The sequence below is a fragment of the Rosa rugosa genome, chromosome 7, assembly GCF_958449725.1.
Source record: "Rosa rugosa chromosome 7, drRosRugo1.1, whole genome shotgun sequence".
NCBI classification, from domain to species: Eukaryota; Viridiplantae; Streptophyta; class Magnoliopsida; order Rosales; family Rosaceae; genus Rosa; species Rosa rugosa.
In genome coordinates, this window is record NC_084826.1 from 7,114,387 (window position 1) to 7,133,127 (window position 18,741).

The following is an 18,741-nucleotide window of genomic DNA, read 5'->3' on the forward strand; positions in this document are numbered from 1 at the left end:
GACAAGATGCATTCATTTTTTGATAACGCTTTGAGCAAGCGCATAATTTAACCCTGCAAAATGTAGTTGTCAGTATAGAATAAGTAGAGATCGTTCTATTCCGGGGATTGAGGGTACACCTGTAATTGCAAAAATAATTAATTAATTAGTAAAAGTAAAAAGTATTATTTACAAAAATAAAACAAAGAAAAGAAATATATACAAGTAAACACAAATAAGGGGGGATTAGGATTCTTAAAATTAAAATTAAAATAAATAAAATAAAGAAAACGTAAAAACATATATACATGGGTGGAACACAAGGAACAAAGATCAAAATCAATTCCATGTAATCCAATTTGATTCAAACCCTATAATTGTTCATCTGAGTCATGAGAAAGGAGTTGATCATGTGAAATATTCGAAAGCAAATAATTTCCCATTTTTTACTTTTCAATGCTAATTAACCTAAGCGAAAGCACCTAGATCAATCCTATCAAACATGCATTCAAGCACTAGAAAACTAGTTAATCATAACATGTTTAACGCATTACACATAGAGAAAGGCTATCAACTCAAGTGTACAACTTAGTTATGGAAAAGTCCACCTAATTGTAATTCTCCTTAATTAAATTCGGTTTTTGTCCAAAACCTTTACTACTTCGATTCAAGTTACACAAAACAAAAAGTTGATTTCATGTTCTTAAATCTAGCACCATTCATATCAAAACCCTAAGTGTTTCGAACCACATAAGATTAAAATACAAAAGATATCTATAAAGCAAATTTAATTAAACAAACTCACATAAGCAACTCTCGAATCAAAATTATAGAATTCAAACACTTTATTTAAACATAGAAATTGGGCTTAAACTTCGCCCTAAACGTTAGGTTAACTAGAAACAAGTTCATACGAAATCAAACAAGGAAACCAAAAAGGTTACAAGGAAAAGGAACGAATTACACCGTGAGTGGAGATGGAGATGGAGAGCTAGATGGTTGGATCTTGAATCTTGGAAGCAAGCCTTCAAGGTGGATGATGGAGGATATGATCTTCACGGCTCATTCTTCTTCTTCTTCCTCTCCTTGCTTGAAAACGCAGAACTTTGCAACTAGAGAATGGAGAGAATTTTTCTGAATGAAGAGGTGTTGTGGTGTTGTTCTTGTGTTGGTGTTAGAACATCTAGCATAGGGGGGTTTATATAGGGGAAGGCAAGGCTTCATGAATTTAATTTCCAAGGAATTTTCTGGTTGCACCACACAGCTCCAACCAATGAATTAATGTCACGTCAGCTCTGCCATGTCATTCAACCAATCAGGAAGCTCCAAAATCAATCCCTAATCTTTCCAAATATATTATTGCTGATTTTCCCAAGATTTTATCTGATTTTTCTCTTAATTTTCAGCCAAAATAATCTTGAGTGAAAATAGGAATGAATCGGGACTTGTTTTGGACCTTTTCTCCCTTAAATCTCTCCATGGTTTTATCCTTAACATCCTCCCCTTGATTTTCTCTTGATTTCCACATTAAAATTGCAGATTTTATTCTCTAATTTCAGCCAACATATCTTGAGGGAATTAAGGAACGAATTTGGACTTGTTTTGAGCTTTTTCTTGTTGCACAATCCCTTGAAACTCTCCCTTGATATTCTCCTTGATTTTTCATGTTATCTTCATGATTTCCCATGGCAAAAATTAGATTTAATCTCCCATAATATCTCCCACTTCATCTTCAAGCCATGTAGTCTCCTAATGCCTTCAGGTTTCCTAGCCTCATCAGGATTCCTAGTCGGACCAGGAAAACTCCATTTCTTCATTTCAGCTCATTTCTGCATCCCTTCTGCCTTTAAGCTCATTTCTTCTCCATTTATTCAATGTACCTAGAAAATAGAAACTAAATTAAAATTGATTAAGTAAAGGAAATAACTAAGCAAAATATGGGGAAATAACTATTAAAACATCGCATTAAAATGCTCCTATAATTTTTCCTCTTTCTTTGATCAACAGCCACCATGACTCCAAATATATAGCACCAACCCTTATTCTCCGAGGAGAACACGAGAGCAACAGTAGCCGCACCAGAAACCACCAAAACAGAGGCAGCCCCTTTGGGCTACTATCTCTCCTCCTTCTCCTCCATTTTTCCTCTTTTTCTTTCTATTTTATTTTGAGATTTGAAGGACTACTCACACAAAGCTTCAAGGATTTATCAATTGGCTCAACCTTTACAAGATTCAATATTTGGGTATTTTGTGGGAGTTGTAATTCAATGCTAGTCATGCTAGCTTATTAGCTATTTGTGATTATCCTTGTTTTCTCCCACACTTCTCTACTCTTTGCTATTTGAATTTTGTAATCTTGATGTCTATGCTTATGGGTTATGAGTAATTTCCTTGTTGGGGGTTAGGGTTGTGTGCCCTAGCCCAAATTTTGTGTAAAAGATGTTTAATTTAATGTAATGATGCAATTTTCATATGATGGATGCTTATATCTATTTTTGTTGGGTTAAAATGCATGTCTATGAGCCTAGTCAACTCTAGGGTGTGTATTTTGAGCATGCCTAGGACGGAGTTAGAGGCTTGACCCCCTCTAATTCCTAAGCTAGAAACCTTCAATTTTGTATTCGAGGGGTTATAAGCATGGTGATTTACACTCGTTGCGTGATTGGGCGGGCGGGTCGTTTAGTAGTCTAATTCCTCGATCTCTACGCCTCTTGATGTGAATTAGTGACCCTTGAACCGGCTCTAATTCATGCTAAGTGAGTTCCTACGGCCCTTGAACCGGAGTAGGAATACCATGAAAGGGAGTTTCGGTCCTTGAGCCTTGAGCCGCCTTGGATACGACTACCGCCAAAGTAGGAATTTGCATCTACATTAGATTAGCTTCTGACACATAGAATTTGGGTGAAGGAACCTCCCTAGCACCTGACATTCTCATTTCCATTGTTTACATTTCATTTTTAATTTTATTTCTTTACATTTCATTACATTTTGTTAATCTAAAATCCTCTCTCAAAATATTGAACTCTTCCACTCATTTGTGCATATCCACCACTAGGCTCTTAGTTTTGATTAGGCTTTGGTGAGAACCAAAGCCGAGCATTGCTAAGGCTTGGTGCCTTAGATTAGCCTTTTTATTCACTTTATTTTTATTTTGTTTACTTAGTGACTTTAGTTCCGATTACCCAAGGATTGTGGGTTAGCCACTAATCCCCGTGGTACGATAAACTTTGGGCTCAATATTTCCCTATCTTGACAACGATACGTACGCTTGCGTAATTGTGTATCAAGTCATCTGTTCTCAAATCTTGCTCCAAACCCATTCCTCATTTCCTCCGTCCTCCAACAGATCTGTTCAAAACTATTAAACAAAATTAGTAGGTTAGAATCAATCTCTTCAAAATCAATCAAAACTATTAACAGAAATTAATCAAAATCAAAATCAACCAAAATTATGATAGCAGACCTTCCTCGCCCTTTTAGCTTGTGAGCTTACAAACCCCCAAAATTGATTAGGGCTAGGCACTACAAACCGAACAACCGATCCCGATCCGGGTCGGTTTGAAAAGCTATATTTTTACTGTTTTGTCCCGGCCCGGCCCGAACCGAATAAACGGGACGGGCTTCGGTTTCAGTTTATAAAATTCGGGCTAGGCCCGGCCCGTACCGAAATAATAGATTTTATTATTTATTATTGATTTTACCACATGTCTCAGTGTGATTAGTTATTTGGTTAAGCCTATACTTCTATTATAGACTCTAACACACCAAATTCTACTCTGTCTCAATCTCTCATCTCTCATCTCTCTTAGATCCGAGTCTCCAGACTCAATCTCAATTTTAATCTCACTCTCACTCTCTCTCTCAGACGTTTCTTCTCTCTCTCTTTCTCATTTTGATAAACCCAGAAAATGTAATTCTCAATTCAACCATCATTCCCTAATCACCTTCACCAATCAACGATTTCTTGACGGTTTAACGAGGATTTTCTTCACCATTGATTCACAAATCCAACCTTAATCTCCCTCAATCTTCAGTCTTCTGTCGGTTCTGCAACTGTCAAAGCAGAGAAGAAAAAGAAGAGAGAAGGCGCAGATCTCGACCAAATGCATCTGGGTTCGATCATTTTTTCTTTTTTCTTTTTGCAGCTTTTCCTTAGTGTTGTAACTTGTACTGTTGTTCTTTCCTTGCTTGACTTATTCAATATTTGAATCAGATCAACCTTAACTTATTATGGAATGATGGAAAATTGAAAATCATGGAATGATGAGATTGTTCATTTGATATTTTGATTCATATTTCATACATTTATAGGGCTGGAATGATGGAATTGTTCAGTTGCAAATGTGCACAACTGAAGAACTGAAAGCTATCAATCTGCAAACTCAGAAAATTGCCCAGTTTGCAAACTTTGAATGACTTTTTTTTAAATTTTTTTTTTATTTCGGTTTTGTCCCGGATTGGGCCCGGTCCCGGCCCGATACCGATCGGGTTCGGGCCTGTCGGGATCAATTCTCAAAATGGCCTAAACCGTCTCGGCCCGTACCGAACTTTATTTCCGGGACGGGCTTCGGGATTACCACAATTTCAGCCCGTCCCGGCCCGTGCCCAGCCCTAAAATTGATAGCAGACCTTCCTCGCAGACCAATCTTCTCACTGCCATGAATAATTGAAAGGAAATCGCATAAGAGAGGTGAGATTTTTGAAGAGGTGGTATCGAACATTCGAACTTTCAAATTCAACATCCCAACAATCAAGTACAAAGAGAATGTTTTACAGTTTTACTTACAGTGGGTCGAACCGTCGAAGCAAAGTCGTGGGTCGGCGGCGACACGGTGGGTCGGTGGTTCAGCTGTTAGAGATTAGGGAGAGTGCGAGACTTAGACTGAGAGGCTGAGGGAGTGAGTCGAAGAGCTAGAGGCTGAGAGAGTGAGTCGAAGAGAGGCTGAGAGAGTGAGTCGAAGACTGGGCTGAGAGAGTGAGACTGAGAGTTTAGAGATCGATTAGGCGGCGACATGGACTGAGAGAGGCTGAGGGTGAGTCGAAGTATGAAAGAGGCGTTGAGGGAATGAGGGTTAGGGTTAGGTCTTTAGTTGGGATCGTAATCCCCTGCAGCATACATATTGTAAGCCTATTATCCTACCAATAATATACAGACATGTGTCAAAAAACACAACCTTCGGGCCTTCGGGCTTTTTTATTTATTTATTTCTGAGGCCCGGGCCCGGACTGTTTTATATTTATTTCGGGCCGGGCCTTGCAAAACAGGAAAAGGAAAAACTAAAGCCCGGATCGTTCGAGCCAGTTCCGGGTCCGTTTCCGGGTTTCCGGGCTAAAATCCCAGCCCTAGCTACAACAAAATATCCAGTTGCTAATTTTGTGTCACACAGTAGGTTGTCTAAACCTTATGCATCATTTGTAAATCAAATATCCTCTATATATGTACCTAATAAAGTGCAGGAGGCTATGAGAGACCCGAAGTGGGCCAAGGAAATGGAGGAAGAAATGGAGGCATTAGAGAAGAACCACACCTGAAAACTTGTACCACTACCACATGGTAAAAAGCCAGTTGGATGTAGGTGGATCTTCACTGTGAAACTTAATGCAGATGGCACAATAAGCAAATATAAAGCAAGGTTGGTGGCTAAAAGGTTTACCCAGACGTACGAGATTGACTATGATGAGACTTTTGCTTCAATAGCCAAGATGAATATTGTTCGAATGTTACTCTTACTGGCAGCAAACCTAAACTCGCCACTGCATCAGTTTAACGTTAAGAATGCTTTCCTTCATGGAGAGCTAACTGAAGAAGTAGACATAAACTTACCTCTTGATTATGTACCTGATGCACTAAGTGATATTGTGTGCAGATTGAAGAAGTCTCTTTATGGACTAAAACAGTCACCCCGGGCATGGTTTGGTAGGTTTACTCAATCCATGAGACTTTTTGGATATAAATAAAGCAACTCTGATCACACCTTGTTCCTGAAACACCAAAAGGAGAAGGTAACTGTGCTCATCATATATATGGGTGATATGGTGATTACAGGGAATGATCTAGCAGAAATTGAGCGCCTTGAGGAGAAGTTGTCATCCGAATTTGAGATGAAGAATCTGGGTGACTTAAAGCACTTCTTGGGGATTGAGATGGCCAGGGGGAGAGATGGTATCTTCCTATGTCAGAGAAAGTATGTGCTGGACCTCTTGGCAGAAACATGCTTGTTGGATTATTGCCCAATTGAGCACAACCATAAACTGGAAGAATACCATGATCAAGTTCCAACTGATAAACCTCGGTACCAAAGGTTAATGGGACATCTAATTTACTTATCACACACTAGACCTGATGTAGCCTATGCAGGTAGTGTTGTGAGCTAGTTTATGCACAACTCAAGTGAAAGACACATGGAGGATGTAGTAAGGATCTTGAGGTATTTGAAGTCTACGCTAGGTAAAGGGTTAATGTTCTCTAAACATCAACTCCTTGACGTTAGTAGGTATACAAATGTAGATTGGGCTAGTTGTATCACATATAGAAAGTCTATATCTGGCAACTTTACCTTTGTGAGAGGAAATCTTGTTATTTGAAGGAGCAAGAAACAGAAGGTTGTTGTAAGGTCAAGTGCTGAATCTGAATATCGAGGAATGCCACATGGAGTGTGTGAACTTCTATAGTTACATAATCTTCTCCGAGATTTTGGCTCTAAGCTAAACTTGGTTATGTAGCTGTATTGTGACAACAAAGCTGCAATTGAAATCTCTCAGAATCCAGTGCAACATGATCGAACAAAGCATGTGGAAGTTGATATACACTTCATTAAGGAGAAGCTGGATGCAAGGTTGATTACCTTTTCTTTCTTCCCACTAAGGAACAATTAGCAGATATACTTACCAAAGCTGTATCTAGCAAGTTGTTCTATGACTCACTAGGCAAGTTGGGTCTTCAAGATGTTTATGCCCCAACTAAAGGGGAGTGTTGACGTGTGAGTCATTATGAGAATATTTGTCTTCAGTAGTTACCTTATAGGAATTAGTTTTCTATATTGGATTGTACTAACGTACTACACATGTAGTGCAACTAGTAGTGTATACAGTAGGACTATATATATATACCCCTTACACAACTGTGAATATTATCTAAGCATTCTCACTCACAAATATTATCTCTTTTCTATCTCAATATTTAACTTCAGCAACATGATTCCATTCATAAAATATATGAGAAGAGCGAAAATGCATTTGAGAAATACGTAACAAGCAATTATTCCATTGAAACCAAAATTACCAAGGCACTAAAGAAAGAGTATGAAGAAAGTAAAGTATAATAGAAGAGTCAACTTCTAGCCAAACATGCTTCCAATCTCTAACCCAAGCTAGTTTAATATCTTTGATCACCGCCATTACCTCTACCGCAACTAAGTTAGGTATGTCCAAATTACAGGCAAAAACACCAAGATTAAGACCAATATAATCCCGAAAAATAGCACCATAACCAACATGACTCGATTCATGCTTTCAAGCTCCATCAGAATTAATCTTGATCCACCCTAAAGAAGAAGGATGCCAATTTACTTCTATAATTCGTAGAGCACGACGTGTCACCCCAAAGCATTTTAAAATTCTGAGATTTTAAATTGAATTATCCATGCAGCCCGTAGCAATGTGGCAGGCAGCTTGGATCACCGCTATATATTTTATCACTAGTTTAAAAGTCAGGTACAAGTAGAAAAATGAAGGGCCTAAATCATTCCCCCTTTTTAACAGAAGTTAGATGGAAGTTAGGAAATGTGACAGAACTATTTAATTGATACATTGTTTTATGTCTAGGTACGTACCTAGTTAATCATTTTCTAAAATTTAAGTATCATCGATTTTAGTATTAGAAATCCTCATAATTAAGGAGTTGATCATTCGATTCATATTATTAAGTTGTTGGAATATTAGGTGAAATTTAGCTTAAGATTGAAAATTGTTGGGTCCATATCAATTTCAAAAGAACGTTACATCATTACTTCAGTCACAATACGCATTTGCCAGGTGATATCTGCTCAGTTATCCATCAAAAATCCCAGGTTCAGTGCACCTTTTACGCATAAGCCCCACAGATTTTGCATACTTGAATCGGAGACAGAATATCCCATCTATTTGTTCACTTACCTTACGTTGTTCACTTATTGATGCTGTTCAAAACTAAGGGACAAGACCCCTGAGTTCTCAGATTAATTGGAACATATATAGGCCAGGTACGTAAGCAAGGTTTATATTTTTACAGTAAAATACGATGTTATCGTTTTGGGGTTAGGGTTGAGGCCAATGGGTTGGCTCAAATTACGGATTACACAAACCAAAAATGGGCAAAAATGCTTGGGTGATGTTAACCAATTAATCTCTCGGAATTGATATAACATCTGAAAATTATGAGGGGTGTCCTCATATGCCAATTAGCTTCTTGTTGTGTCACTTGTTTGACTAACCACTACCTGAGGTCATTTGTTTCCATGCTCACTCGTGAGCAACAACATTAAAGTTTTCTGGAGGAATTCAAGGGCCAACAAAAATAAACTAAATTGAATCATATCTTTCAATATATATGAGCTCGTGGGATTCGATTCGTTCAATAATTATCTTAATTTTGATCACTTAGCCCTCAATTAAGCTCCCAACTTTGGACCACTTGGCGCTAATTTGTGGATTCAAGTTTGAAAACAATGTTATTATTTATTAAAGTACTAATTAACATAGAAGGTAGAAGGATGACATATATATATAAAATGTGATCGGCTAGCTTGCTAAAACCAACCCCCCTTTACTTGTAGTTTGGGACTAGGACTCTCCAACCTCCTTCGTCTAATTAACAATGGCTTAGCCCTACTCCATGCACATGCAAGCATCTCCATCTATCTCTAGCTAGCTATTCGATCTCTATCTCTTTCTGATCTTATTCTTCTCCATATGATCTGTTGCCAATACATATAATAATTATAATTATATAAATCTTATATCATAGCTACAATAGAGAGATGGAAAGAATGAGTTGTAGTACTCTGCGAGATCTGGGCTGTGGAGGAAGCTTCTCCTTCAGCTGCTCCGACTCCGACTTAAACTTCTCCTCTGCCCTCTCCCATTTCACCGACGACGTCGGTGATGATGTTGTTGAAGAAGACGATGATAGTGACGTCGACGATGAAGAATCATACATCGAAATAGCACTGGATCAACACCATCCAAAAGCAAGCCATGATGATGGTGATGGAGACCGGTTAGACCATGTCAATTACTTGCGCATATCGTTTTCGTCAAGCTTTCCCTTCCCAGACTTCTCCAACCACACCACCAACCCTAATACTCAAGACGACACGAACATCGTCTCCGAGACGACAACTGACCCAGCTGGAGCAGTAAAGCAGGCAGCATCATCTTCATCAATGAAGTCAATATCAGCTTCGTCCACCTCAATGGAAGACTTTAGAGGCTCTGATCATGATGTTAGAACCAAAAGGTCGAAATTGCCGGCAGTCAACCGCCTAGTCAATACGTTGTTCTTTAGTCTTTGGTCATCGTCGGACACCACCGCCAAGAAAGTTAGTGGTGCTCAGGACCATTATAATATTAGTCATCCCCAATTGCACGTGGACAACGATGACTTCGTACAGAACAGGTATGCCAAAACAAATTTCTTGATTATTTTTGGGCTAAATCATAGAAAAGTTTTATGAGTGCACAGAATCTGACGGTGTATGTATGTATGGTAGAAATTTCAAATAATAACCTAATAAAGATACTTACGACTACCAATTTAACTAAACTACTGCATTTATTGGTATACCTTTAGGTATATTATGTTATCATGTTTCCAATGAGGTTTTTGATGAAATGTACATTAGATTCATTATATTTATAAGAATTTTCATCGGGGGTTTAAGATCACTACTTTACTAGATGTAAAATTATAAATATCAGAATTTCATTTTTAATACATAAATATTTGAGAATCTCAATTAACTATTATATTATCTAAAAAAAACAATTATATTATCTATCACTAAAAATGTATGTTGTACAAACTATAAAGTATAGTGTGATAAACTAAATAAAGCATTTAGCTTCAAATGGAGATTGAATCATTTGTTTGGTTGCATCTGATTAGGAAAGTATCAAACATAAAAACCACAGTCAATGGCGGCATCATGAAGTTGCTTTTCAAGTTTCGAGCTATGAATCTTGGAACTTTGGTAGCTTCATTTGTGAAACCCCGAAAAGTTGTTTGTCCTCCTGATCAAGAGTACTGCCATTTTAGTAACGAAGTACGCAAGAACAAGAAATCAAAAGCTCAGTCGACTCTTCAGAATCAGAAGCCCTTAGACAAATTCTTCGTACAAAAGAAGCAGCAGGGAAAGCGTGTCAAGATGGACTCTTCACGAGAGGTAGGAGGCGGTGAGAAATCAAGAGCGTTGGAGAAAAACTTGAACGCAGTTAGAGGGGTTTTAGAAGCTATAGGAAGTAGTATGAGCACAGGCGTTAACCGCAAAGAAAGAAGAACGAGGAGCTGCCCAAGTTCTATCAAGTCCTCTCCAATTCATAAAGAATTTGCAGGTGATCAGAGTAAAGTATTTGCAAGAGAAACCTCAATTCAAGCTGCAATTGCCCACTGTAAAATTTCATTTGAACAAATATTTTGATTTTGATTAGCTTTTGAATACCTATGGGAGCTTTCCTCATGTTTTTTTTTTATTGTTCAATCACATGGTATCCTCAAAGGTTTCCTAGCCCCAGAGACTAATCCGTGCTCGGGGGATCTTGTCAAAACGCTTCCTCCCTCCTGGCCACCAAGAATACCTATGGGAGCTTTCCTCATTTAGATTATGTCATGGCATCACCAATAACGGATCGTGATTTAGTAGTAAATGAAAATTTCACTTTTTTTATGCATGGAGTATATATTAGAGTATTTGATCGAGTTGCTGAAAATGGCTTTTGCTTTTTGATACGTACCTTCAAACAAGTATTCATTTCTCTCAAGGTTTACCTAGAATACCGAGGGAAAGAGAGTATGAAAATGTGGAGTGTTTGTTCCATATTGAAAAATAGGCACATTGCAATTTGTTTATAAAAGTTTGGGCTTCTTCAATCATCTCCAAATAATTTTGGTTATCATGTTATTAGAGCAGGTTCGCTCACATATAAAACATAAATTTAATATTATTTTTTGAATAAAGGGTTGGTGCGGCTGCCCTCAAGCCTTGATTAATGAAATTGTCGAATACAAGGAGGGGACATTGAGCCTAAACCCCTGATTACAATAAGCATCTAGAGTATTTTCTGAAATAATTTCAGAAATCTCTATAAGAGATATGTATTCTAACAAGCATCAGCTAGCAAAGAGTGCACAATTAGCTACTCTATTTGCTTTGACATAGCAGTGACATAACGGAAAGATAACTCGATATGTAACCCGATTACAACATAGCATAATTACCATAAGCATAGCTTTCCTACTATGTTGCCGCCAAAGAATAGATCCGATGACACTTAGTCTCACCCTGCCACTAGGCGGCAACGCCCATTTGACGAAGCAAATAACTCGCCGCCGACCTAGAGCAGACAGGGCACGTAGAGTGCATACACAAGCACATAGCCCGAGTAGTCCTACACAACAAATGTAGGGTTTTATTGCTCGCATAAAGCGCATCCAGCCTAGACAACTTAAAAAAATAAATATTGTAAAAAATAAAACAGCCTGGGCCGGACCCAAACAGTGGGCCCAAACCCATGAGGCAAGGATATCACAGCCACAATTTAGGGCCCAACCCAATTCTGATCCAGCACAAGCATTGGGCCGCCACCACCTAAACCAGGTCGCCACCGCCCGAAACCGATCGCACCCGCCTGCATCGGACCCTCCCTTGTGTCCGGCCACCACATGCAACGGTCCTCTACTGGCATCAGAGTATCCACCAAATCGGATAGAAACCTGCAACAGATCGCCGCCGGCCACCGCTTCTCCAACCCAATTGTCCCAAGACGCTGATCTACCAGCCACCATGCCTCGATCGGAACTGGAAACTCCCATCCCCAAACCAAAGCGGATCAACTCGCATCCACCATCCTCGTGCAACCAGACTGCAAAGCGCTACCTCGGATCCGACCTCCACAACCCATCCAACCCGCCACTTCGTCCTACCAGAACTGAGCATCACCCACCTCGCCACCGCGAACACCCTTGCCAGAATTGCCATTTTAGTAACGGAGTACGCAAGAACAAGAGTTCAAAAGCTCAGTCAACTCTTCAAAATCATAAGCCAATGAAATATATACGCAATCAGATTTTCCCAAAAAATTTAAAGGCAATGAATTATGGTTGTTTCCTTTGGAAGTGTTGATGCAATTATATTACAGTATTTTTTCATGAGAAGATGACAATTTATTAAAACCGAAGACTTCAAAACATTATTAACATACATCATTATATAACCACCTGGTGTGGTAAGGTTGATCGAGCAGTCTAGCGTTCACATCTCAACTCCGACTAATTTGTAACCAGCAGGTTTGAGAGGCATTAGGGTTCGTGTGCCTGCAACGAGGGATTAATCTAGCCTGGCTGGGATACCCTCATGTTTGTGTCGACAAGTTTGTTAGTTTGATTTCTTTGTGACAGTAGACTAATAAAAGTATCATGTTGATATGAAATTATGAGTTCAGGTATCACGTTAATAACTTTTTGAATTCAGGTATCAATCAGGGAGTCCCCCAAAACTTTAGACATTGTCGGTGAAAGAAACCCTAATTTTAACAAGAAATCGATTTTATTTGACCTAAGTAAGCACACAACACTAAGTTATTTGAAGTGAGATGCAATTCATATCGTGGGAAACTGGGGATCGTGAGTGGGGGATCATATATGTCGTTTTTTTTTTTCCTCTCTCTCTCTTTTTGTACTTATTTATCTTTTTATATGAGTTGATAAAGTCTATTAATAATGAAAAATACATGAAAGTCTAAATATTAACTTTAAAGGTTCAACTAGAACCAATCTAATCAATATGTATTTATATAAAATACTCTGGATGTCACGATAAATATGTGACCACATGACATGTATCATGCATCACAACTCAAGATGATCTGAGCTATGCATGTCATGTAAGAGCGAGAAGCCACAACCACCATGTGAGAGAAGCCACTACATGCATATATGCATGCAGCATAGCTAGTGGTCATCATCTACATGTGTATAACCCGAATGTGCATGTTCTACAGTTGTAAACCAGATTGCTCCATCTTATGTCATGTTAATTTGTATCGACTCTTACTCACATTTATTACAGAATCCAACATAAATTACCCGAGATAACATACCATATATACGCAACCTACCTTCATTCCATATAGAGTACGCCATCATTGCCTCCTTTACCCATTTTCCATTCCTATAAGTTATACAAGTATTTGCAGCACTTCTCCATTTCTGAATCTCATCACCTCGGCCAGAGTAAGAGATCGAGCTAGAGATGGAAGTGAACGCATTACCGATATGGTGGTCAGTTTTGTTAATCGGTGTATCAAGCTTGGTAATCAAATTGCTTAACAAGTTGTGGTTCGAGCCTAGAAGGATTCGAACAGTGCTTTCGAAGCAAGGCATTAGAGGACCACGACCCACCTTCCCTTTCGGCAATGTCCCAGAGATGCAGAAGATTCAATCAACCATGATCAACAGCACACATGAAGAAATGGATGGTCAACATCTCAACCACAATTGGCTTCCCTCTGTATTTCCATATATTCATAAATGGGCAAAAGAGTTTGGTAAGTATGGCTTATGAAGAAATTCATATGGGAGTTTATTTGGATCAAGATGACTGGGAAAAAAGGAGGAAAAAAAAAGAGAGAGAGGCTCCATTATGTACCAATTTTACCCGTAGAGTTAACTTGATGAATTTGCAGGTCCAATATACATGTACTCCACAGGGATCAACCAACACCTATATGTGAGCGATCCGAAGTTGCTAATGGAGATAAAACAGCACAACTCCCTGGATCTGGGTAAACCTACATATCTGGGTAAACCACTCCGGCCCTTGTTAGGTGATGGCCTTCTCCGAACTAATGGAAAACAGTGGGCCGTCCAGAGGAAACTTCTTGCTCCTGAATTCTTCCTTGGCAAAGTTAAGGTAAACACCCTTTTAACTCCTCAAAAAAAGAATTGGTTGTTTTGTGGGTAAGACGTGGGAGAGTGTCCTAAATCCTCACAAGCATTGTCAGCAAAGTTTTATTCCTCCCACTGTGGGACAATATTCCACAATGTCATATTATCAATTTTTTCTTTATCTTAGATACAAGTTATTTATAGTAGCTATTGTAGGTAAATTGTTGCTTTATGCAGATAGTTTTTTATTTGTTTTAAACATGTCAATTCTTTTATTAATCAGTGAAATTACACATAACTACTCACACTAGTGGACTATCAGAAGAGTCATTACCTAAATAAATTAACTTTTTTAAAACAATGAAGCTCATCTAAAACTGCCCTACACCACGTCACCACCCATGAGTAAAACTCAAATAGCACAGGCAATGTGGGTACCCTTGGCAACATATTTCAAATATGAGAACCTACGAACTTCATCGCTTCATCCTCATAAGAAGAGGAATTCTTACAAAATAAAAAATTGGAACCCAAGCCCAGTCCAATGGATCCAAGCCCAATTGCACAGACCTCCAGCCACCATCTTGTCGCTGCCTGTAGGGCTATTCCACGCCAGTGAACCTCCGCATCCACCGCCACTAGAATCATCCTTTACATCATACCACCTGCCTTGCATCCCCGACAACGCAACCATCAAGTTGTCCACCGCAACAATACCAGCGCTGCTGTGAGCATCTGATGCGAGATACAACAGGTTCACACAACCAAACTCCGACCCTACTGCACAAACACCATCACCACCTCGCGCCCAGCCCTCATCCTCCATAACCACCAAAGGAAAATGACCATCGTCACCTGCGAAATCGAGAAATCACCACCTGATGCAGGTTGATCAAAACCAACCCATCGTACTTGATCACAGATCCAGTGCCTCCCACAATCACCCCCACCATAGCCCAAGAGAGAACTTGCACCATGGAACCATTGCTATTGAGGCGCTGGAACCACCCTCCAAAGAAACAAAGACCAAAACCAATAAGGAGAATAAGGCGTCGCCATTGAAAAACGCCACCACCCTTCAGCAAGGAGTGAAGATTCGAAATCTCCCGATCAGAACCGATGAAGGGAAAAACATTCATTGGCACGGATGAGATTCCAGATTCAAAACCTAAGTTTTCGATCTCAACCCTAGCAGAACGGCTGCTAGGTTTCCGAAGATCAAACTATTTGATATTTTATGCATATGGTTGGTTGTATATAGAACAATAGTTTCTTCATCACAATAATCAAGAAGGTTATTTTTTTTTTTTTTGAAACGAATCAAGAAGGTTATTTGCAGAAAATAAATACGAAAATGACGTATTCTATTTATCCTTGAATTGTTAGAAACCGTGTTAAATTGGCTACGTAGTAGCGGGTACGGCATCACATCTAATTGAAAGGGTAAAGAATATTGTAGGGCATGGTGGGTGTGATGGAGGAATCTACAACTGCAATGATCAAGAGATGGGATTGTCGTATACTAGAAAGCAAATCAGGCATTGTGGACATGGAAATTGATGTCGAGTTGAAGACACTATCCGCAGATATCATATCAAGAGCATGTTTTGGCAGCTCTTACTCCTTTGGAAATCAGATTTTTGAAAAGATTGCTGACATGGTGGAAGTTTATGGCAAACCAAGTTTACAATTTGGCTTTCTTAATTTCAGCTGGTTAGCTAATATTTTTTTTTATTGGTCTATTTGATCTTTTATATATTTAGTCATACTAGTTAGCCCATGTTTCTCTAATTTCTAACGCTGTTCCTGCAGGTTTCTTCCTAACAAGAAGTTATGGAATCTAAGGAAAGAAGTGGACTCTATGTTGCTCAAGTTGGTGACGGATCGCCAGGTTGAAAGACAATCGGGTGGTGCAACAGAAAATGACCTATTACAAATGCTACTCGATATTGCTTCTACCAACACTGACATTCCTGCGCGTAGAAGAGAAACTTTCGTTCTAGACAATTGTAGAAATATCTACTTTGCAAGCTCTGCAACCACTTCTCTTACGGAATCATGGACCTTGATGCTTCTGTCATTGCACCCGGAATGGCAGGACCGCATTCGTGCGGAGATCATTGAGGTTTGTGGGGTTCTGAATAAACTCCATCATTCCTTGCACGACATGGATATGTTGCGAAAGTTCAAAGTGGTACTAATTCCTCAAATTCTTATACATGTTTCATATGCATTTACTACAATCTAATGCATGTCAAATGTTCGAATAAATACTCAAAATTGCTTCTACATTTTATCAAATAATGCAGCTGACTATGGTGATTCAAGAGAGTATGCGTCTTTATCCATCTGGAGTCCTAATTGCAAGGGCTATTCTGGCAAATGTGAAGTTGGGCGACCTTGATGTGCCCAAGGGCACCAACATCCATGTATGCAGTGCTGCATTACACTGCGACCCTGAAAATTGGGGTCCAGATGCTGATGAGTTTAAGCCAGAGAGGTTTGCAAATGGGATATCTAATGCCTGCAAGCATCCCCAAGCCTATGTGCCATTTGGTTTTGGAACTCGAGTGTGCATAGGACAGACTTTTGCTATGACACAGCTGAAGATAGTGCTCTCTCTAATCTTGTCCAAGTTCTCATTTTCCCTTTCTCCAAACTATCGCCATTCACCTGTTCACAAAATGATACTGATGCCTAAACATGGAATCAGACTCCTTGTTGAGCCTGTGCAAACAAGCTAGGCAGCTGGTAATGAATAAAATTGCAGCATATAGAGATATTTGTACTAATCCCAGACTGTCCTCATGTCATGAAGTCACTAGCTTGGAACTAGATTAATTTTGCAATAAAAGAATGCGGAGCTTTAAGTCCGCATAGTGCAAAGATTTCAATGTTCGATCTTGAACTTGATCTGTCTCTCTGGGTTGACAAATAAAAAGATTAATGTGGAGTCCACATACTGCAAAGCATGAACTTGAATTTTTACGATTTGCGTTGCTCTGAGTTACAAGTCTAGCTTATTCAATTCTCCTTTCTATATAGAACCTAGCGCTCTGCTAGGGTTGAGAGCGACCGCCCTCACGGTCTGCTTCTAAAACTTCCTCCATGAATATGGAGGATTTGGGTGACTCAGGTGGCGTGGTGGGGATCTGGCGTAGCGGCGAAGGTTGTTTGCCCAGTTTCTTTTCCTTGTGACGGAGTTACTACTGTGATTCTTGAAGCCATTGGAGGATCAGATGGTGGAATAGTTGTCCGATTTCTGGTGGTGGATAGGGGTAGTATGGTGGACGCAGTGGTGAGCAGGTTGAGCGGTTGTCAGCCAGCAATGGAGGCAGGGAACCTCGTCCCTGGTCGTGGTCGTGTACGACGGATCTGGATTTGCGTCTGGAAGGCTGAGATGGGCGGCATCTGGAGGCGTGCGGAAGGCGACAGATCGCCGGATGCTGAGCCGATGGTCGGAAGCTTTTCTGGGCTGAAGACGCCGCGCGATGGCATGGTGCAGACTGGTCCGAAGATCCGGATTTGGGATCCTGGTCGGATCCAGTTTTGGGTCTGGTGCTGGGTCTGGATCTGGATCACGGGTCGGGTCTGGATTTGGATTTGGTACTGGGCCTGGATGTGGGCTTTGAGGTTGATTTTCATTTGGTTTTCATCTTTTTGTTTCATAGGTCACTTTGGTGGAAGATTGATCTCTGTTTGGCGTACTTTTTACGTGGAAGATGTTTGGATGGTCACATCACCAATTACATTGTTAGAAGATTGCCCTTTAGTGGTCGGTCACACTATTGATAACTTAGATGGAAGATTATTCTCTTTTCGACGTAAGATGTACGAGGAATCTGCTTGGTCGGTCATACCACCGGTTACTTTGATAGAAAATTGCTCTTTTATGGTCGGTCATATTATTAGTAACTTTTCACATAGCACGGTTTACACCCGATGCGTCCTCATATGCATTTTTGCATACAATCGTATCTTTGCTAGGTTTTATGTTCATTGTTTTATTTTGGGGAAATTACTGGTCCCCCCTTTAACTTTTGGTGCGTCGACAGTTCAGTCCCTGTTATTCCAATTTTAACAGATAACTCCCCAAACATTCAAATTTCACACAATTTGATCCAAAATTACCATTTTACCCCTCACTTCCTTTTTTCACACACACACACACACACATATATACATATATCTACATATACATACATACATACATATATATACACACACACACACACACACACACACACACATATACATTATATATATACAACACATATGTATAAAATTATACATATATTTATATATCTACATATACATATACATATACATACATATATATATATATAGATATACACACACACATTAGATATATAAAAGTTGTGAATTTTTTTTATAATATGAAACATAAACATAGTATATAGACTTATCAAATACATAAACACATTAGATATATATGTATACATACATATACATATATATATATATATATATATATATATATATATATATATGTGTGTGTGTGTGTGTGTGTGTGTGTGTGTGTATGTATATATCTGCATATGTATATGTACACACACACATATATACATATAAATATATATAAAAAGAGAGAGAGAAGAA

General features: G+C 39.2%; 2 protein-coding genes across 2 annotated transcripts; both read left to right on the forward strand.

The window, feature by feature from the left end:
- Positions 1-8,768: 8,768 nt before the first annotated feature.
- LOC133722328 (uncharacterized) lies at positions 8,769-10,877 on the forward strand. Its single transcript, XM_062149212.1, has 2 exons — positions 8,769-9,636; positions 10,126-10,877. The coding sequence occupies exons 1-2, from the start codon at positions 8,999-9,001 to the stop codon at positions 10,655-10,657; spliced, it is 1,170 nt and encodes a 389-aa protein (XP_062005196.1). The 5' UTR covers positions 8,769-8,998; the 3' UTR covers positions 10,658-10,877.
- A 2,324-nt stretch (positions 10,878-13,201) lies between these two features.
- On the forward strand, positions 13,202-17,109 carry LOC133723665 (cytochrome P450 714A1-like). The gene is made up of 5 exons (XM_062150550.1): positions 13,202-13,781; positions 13,920-14,146; positions 15,581-15,834; positions 15,934-16,315; positions 16,431-17,109. Exons 1-5 carry the CDS (start codon positions 13,487-13,489, stop codon positions 16,863-16,865), a joined length of 1,593 nt encoding a protein of 530 aa, XP_062006534.1. The 5' UTR covers positions 13,202-13,486; the 3' UTR covers positions 16,866-17,109.
- Positions 17,110-18,741: the final 1,632 nt, after the last annotated feature.

What these genes read in the sequence shown, in the direction of transcription:
- LOC133722328 (XM_062149212.1), top strand. Translation starts at nt 8,999, where the DNA reads ATGGAAAGAATGAGTTGTAGTACTCTGCGAGATCTGGGCTGTGGAGGA. An exon ending in GATGACTTCGTACAGAACAG is followed by an intron (nt 9,637 to 10,125) that starts GTATGCCAAAAC and finishes GCATCTGATTAG; the next exon opens with GAAAGTATCAAACATAAAAA.
- LOC133723665 (XM_062150550.1), top strand. Translation starts at nt 13,487, where the DNA reads ATGGAAGTGAACGCATTACCGATATGGTGGTCAGTTTTGTTAATCGGT. An exon ending in TAAATGGGCAAAAGAGTTTG is followed by an intron (nt 13,782 to 13,919) that starts GTAAGTATGGCT and finishes ATGAATTTGCAG; the next exon opens with GTCCAATATACATGTACTCC. An exon ending in TGTTGCGAAAGTTCAAAGTG is followed by an intron (nt 16,316 to 16,430) that starts GTACTAATTCCT and finishes CAAATAATGCAG; the next exon opens with CTGACTATGGTGATTCAAGA.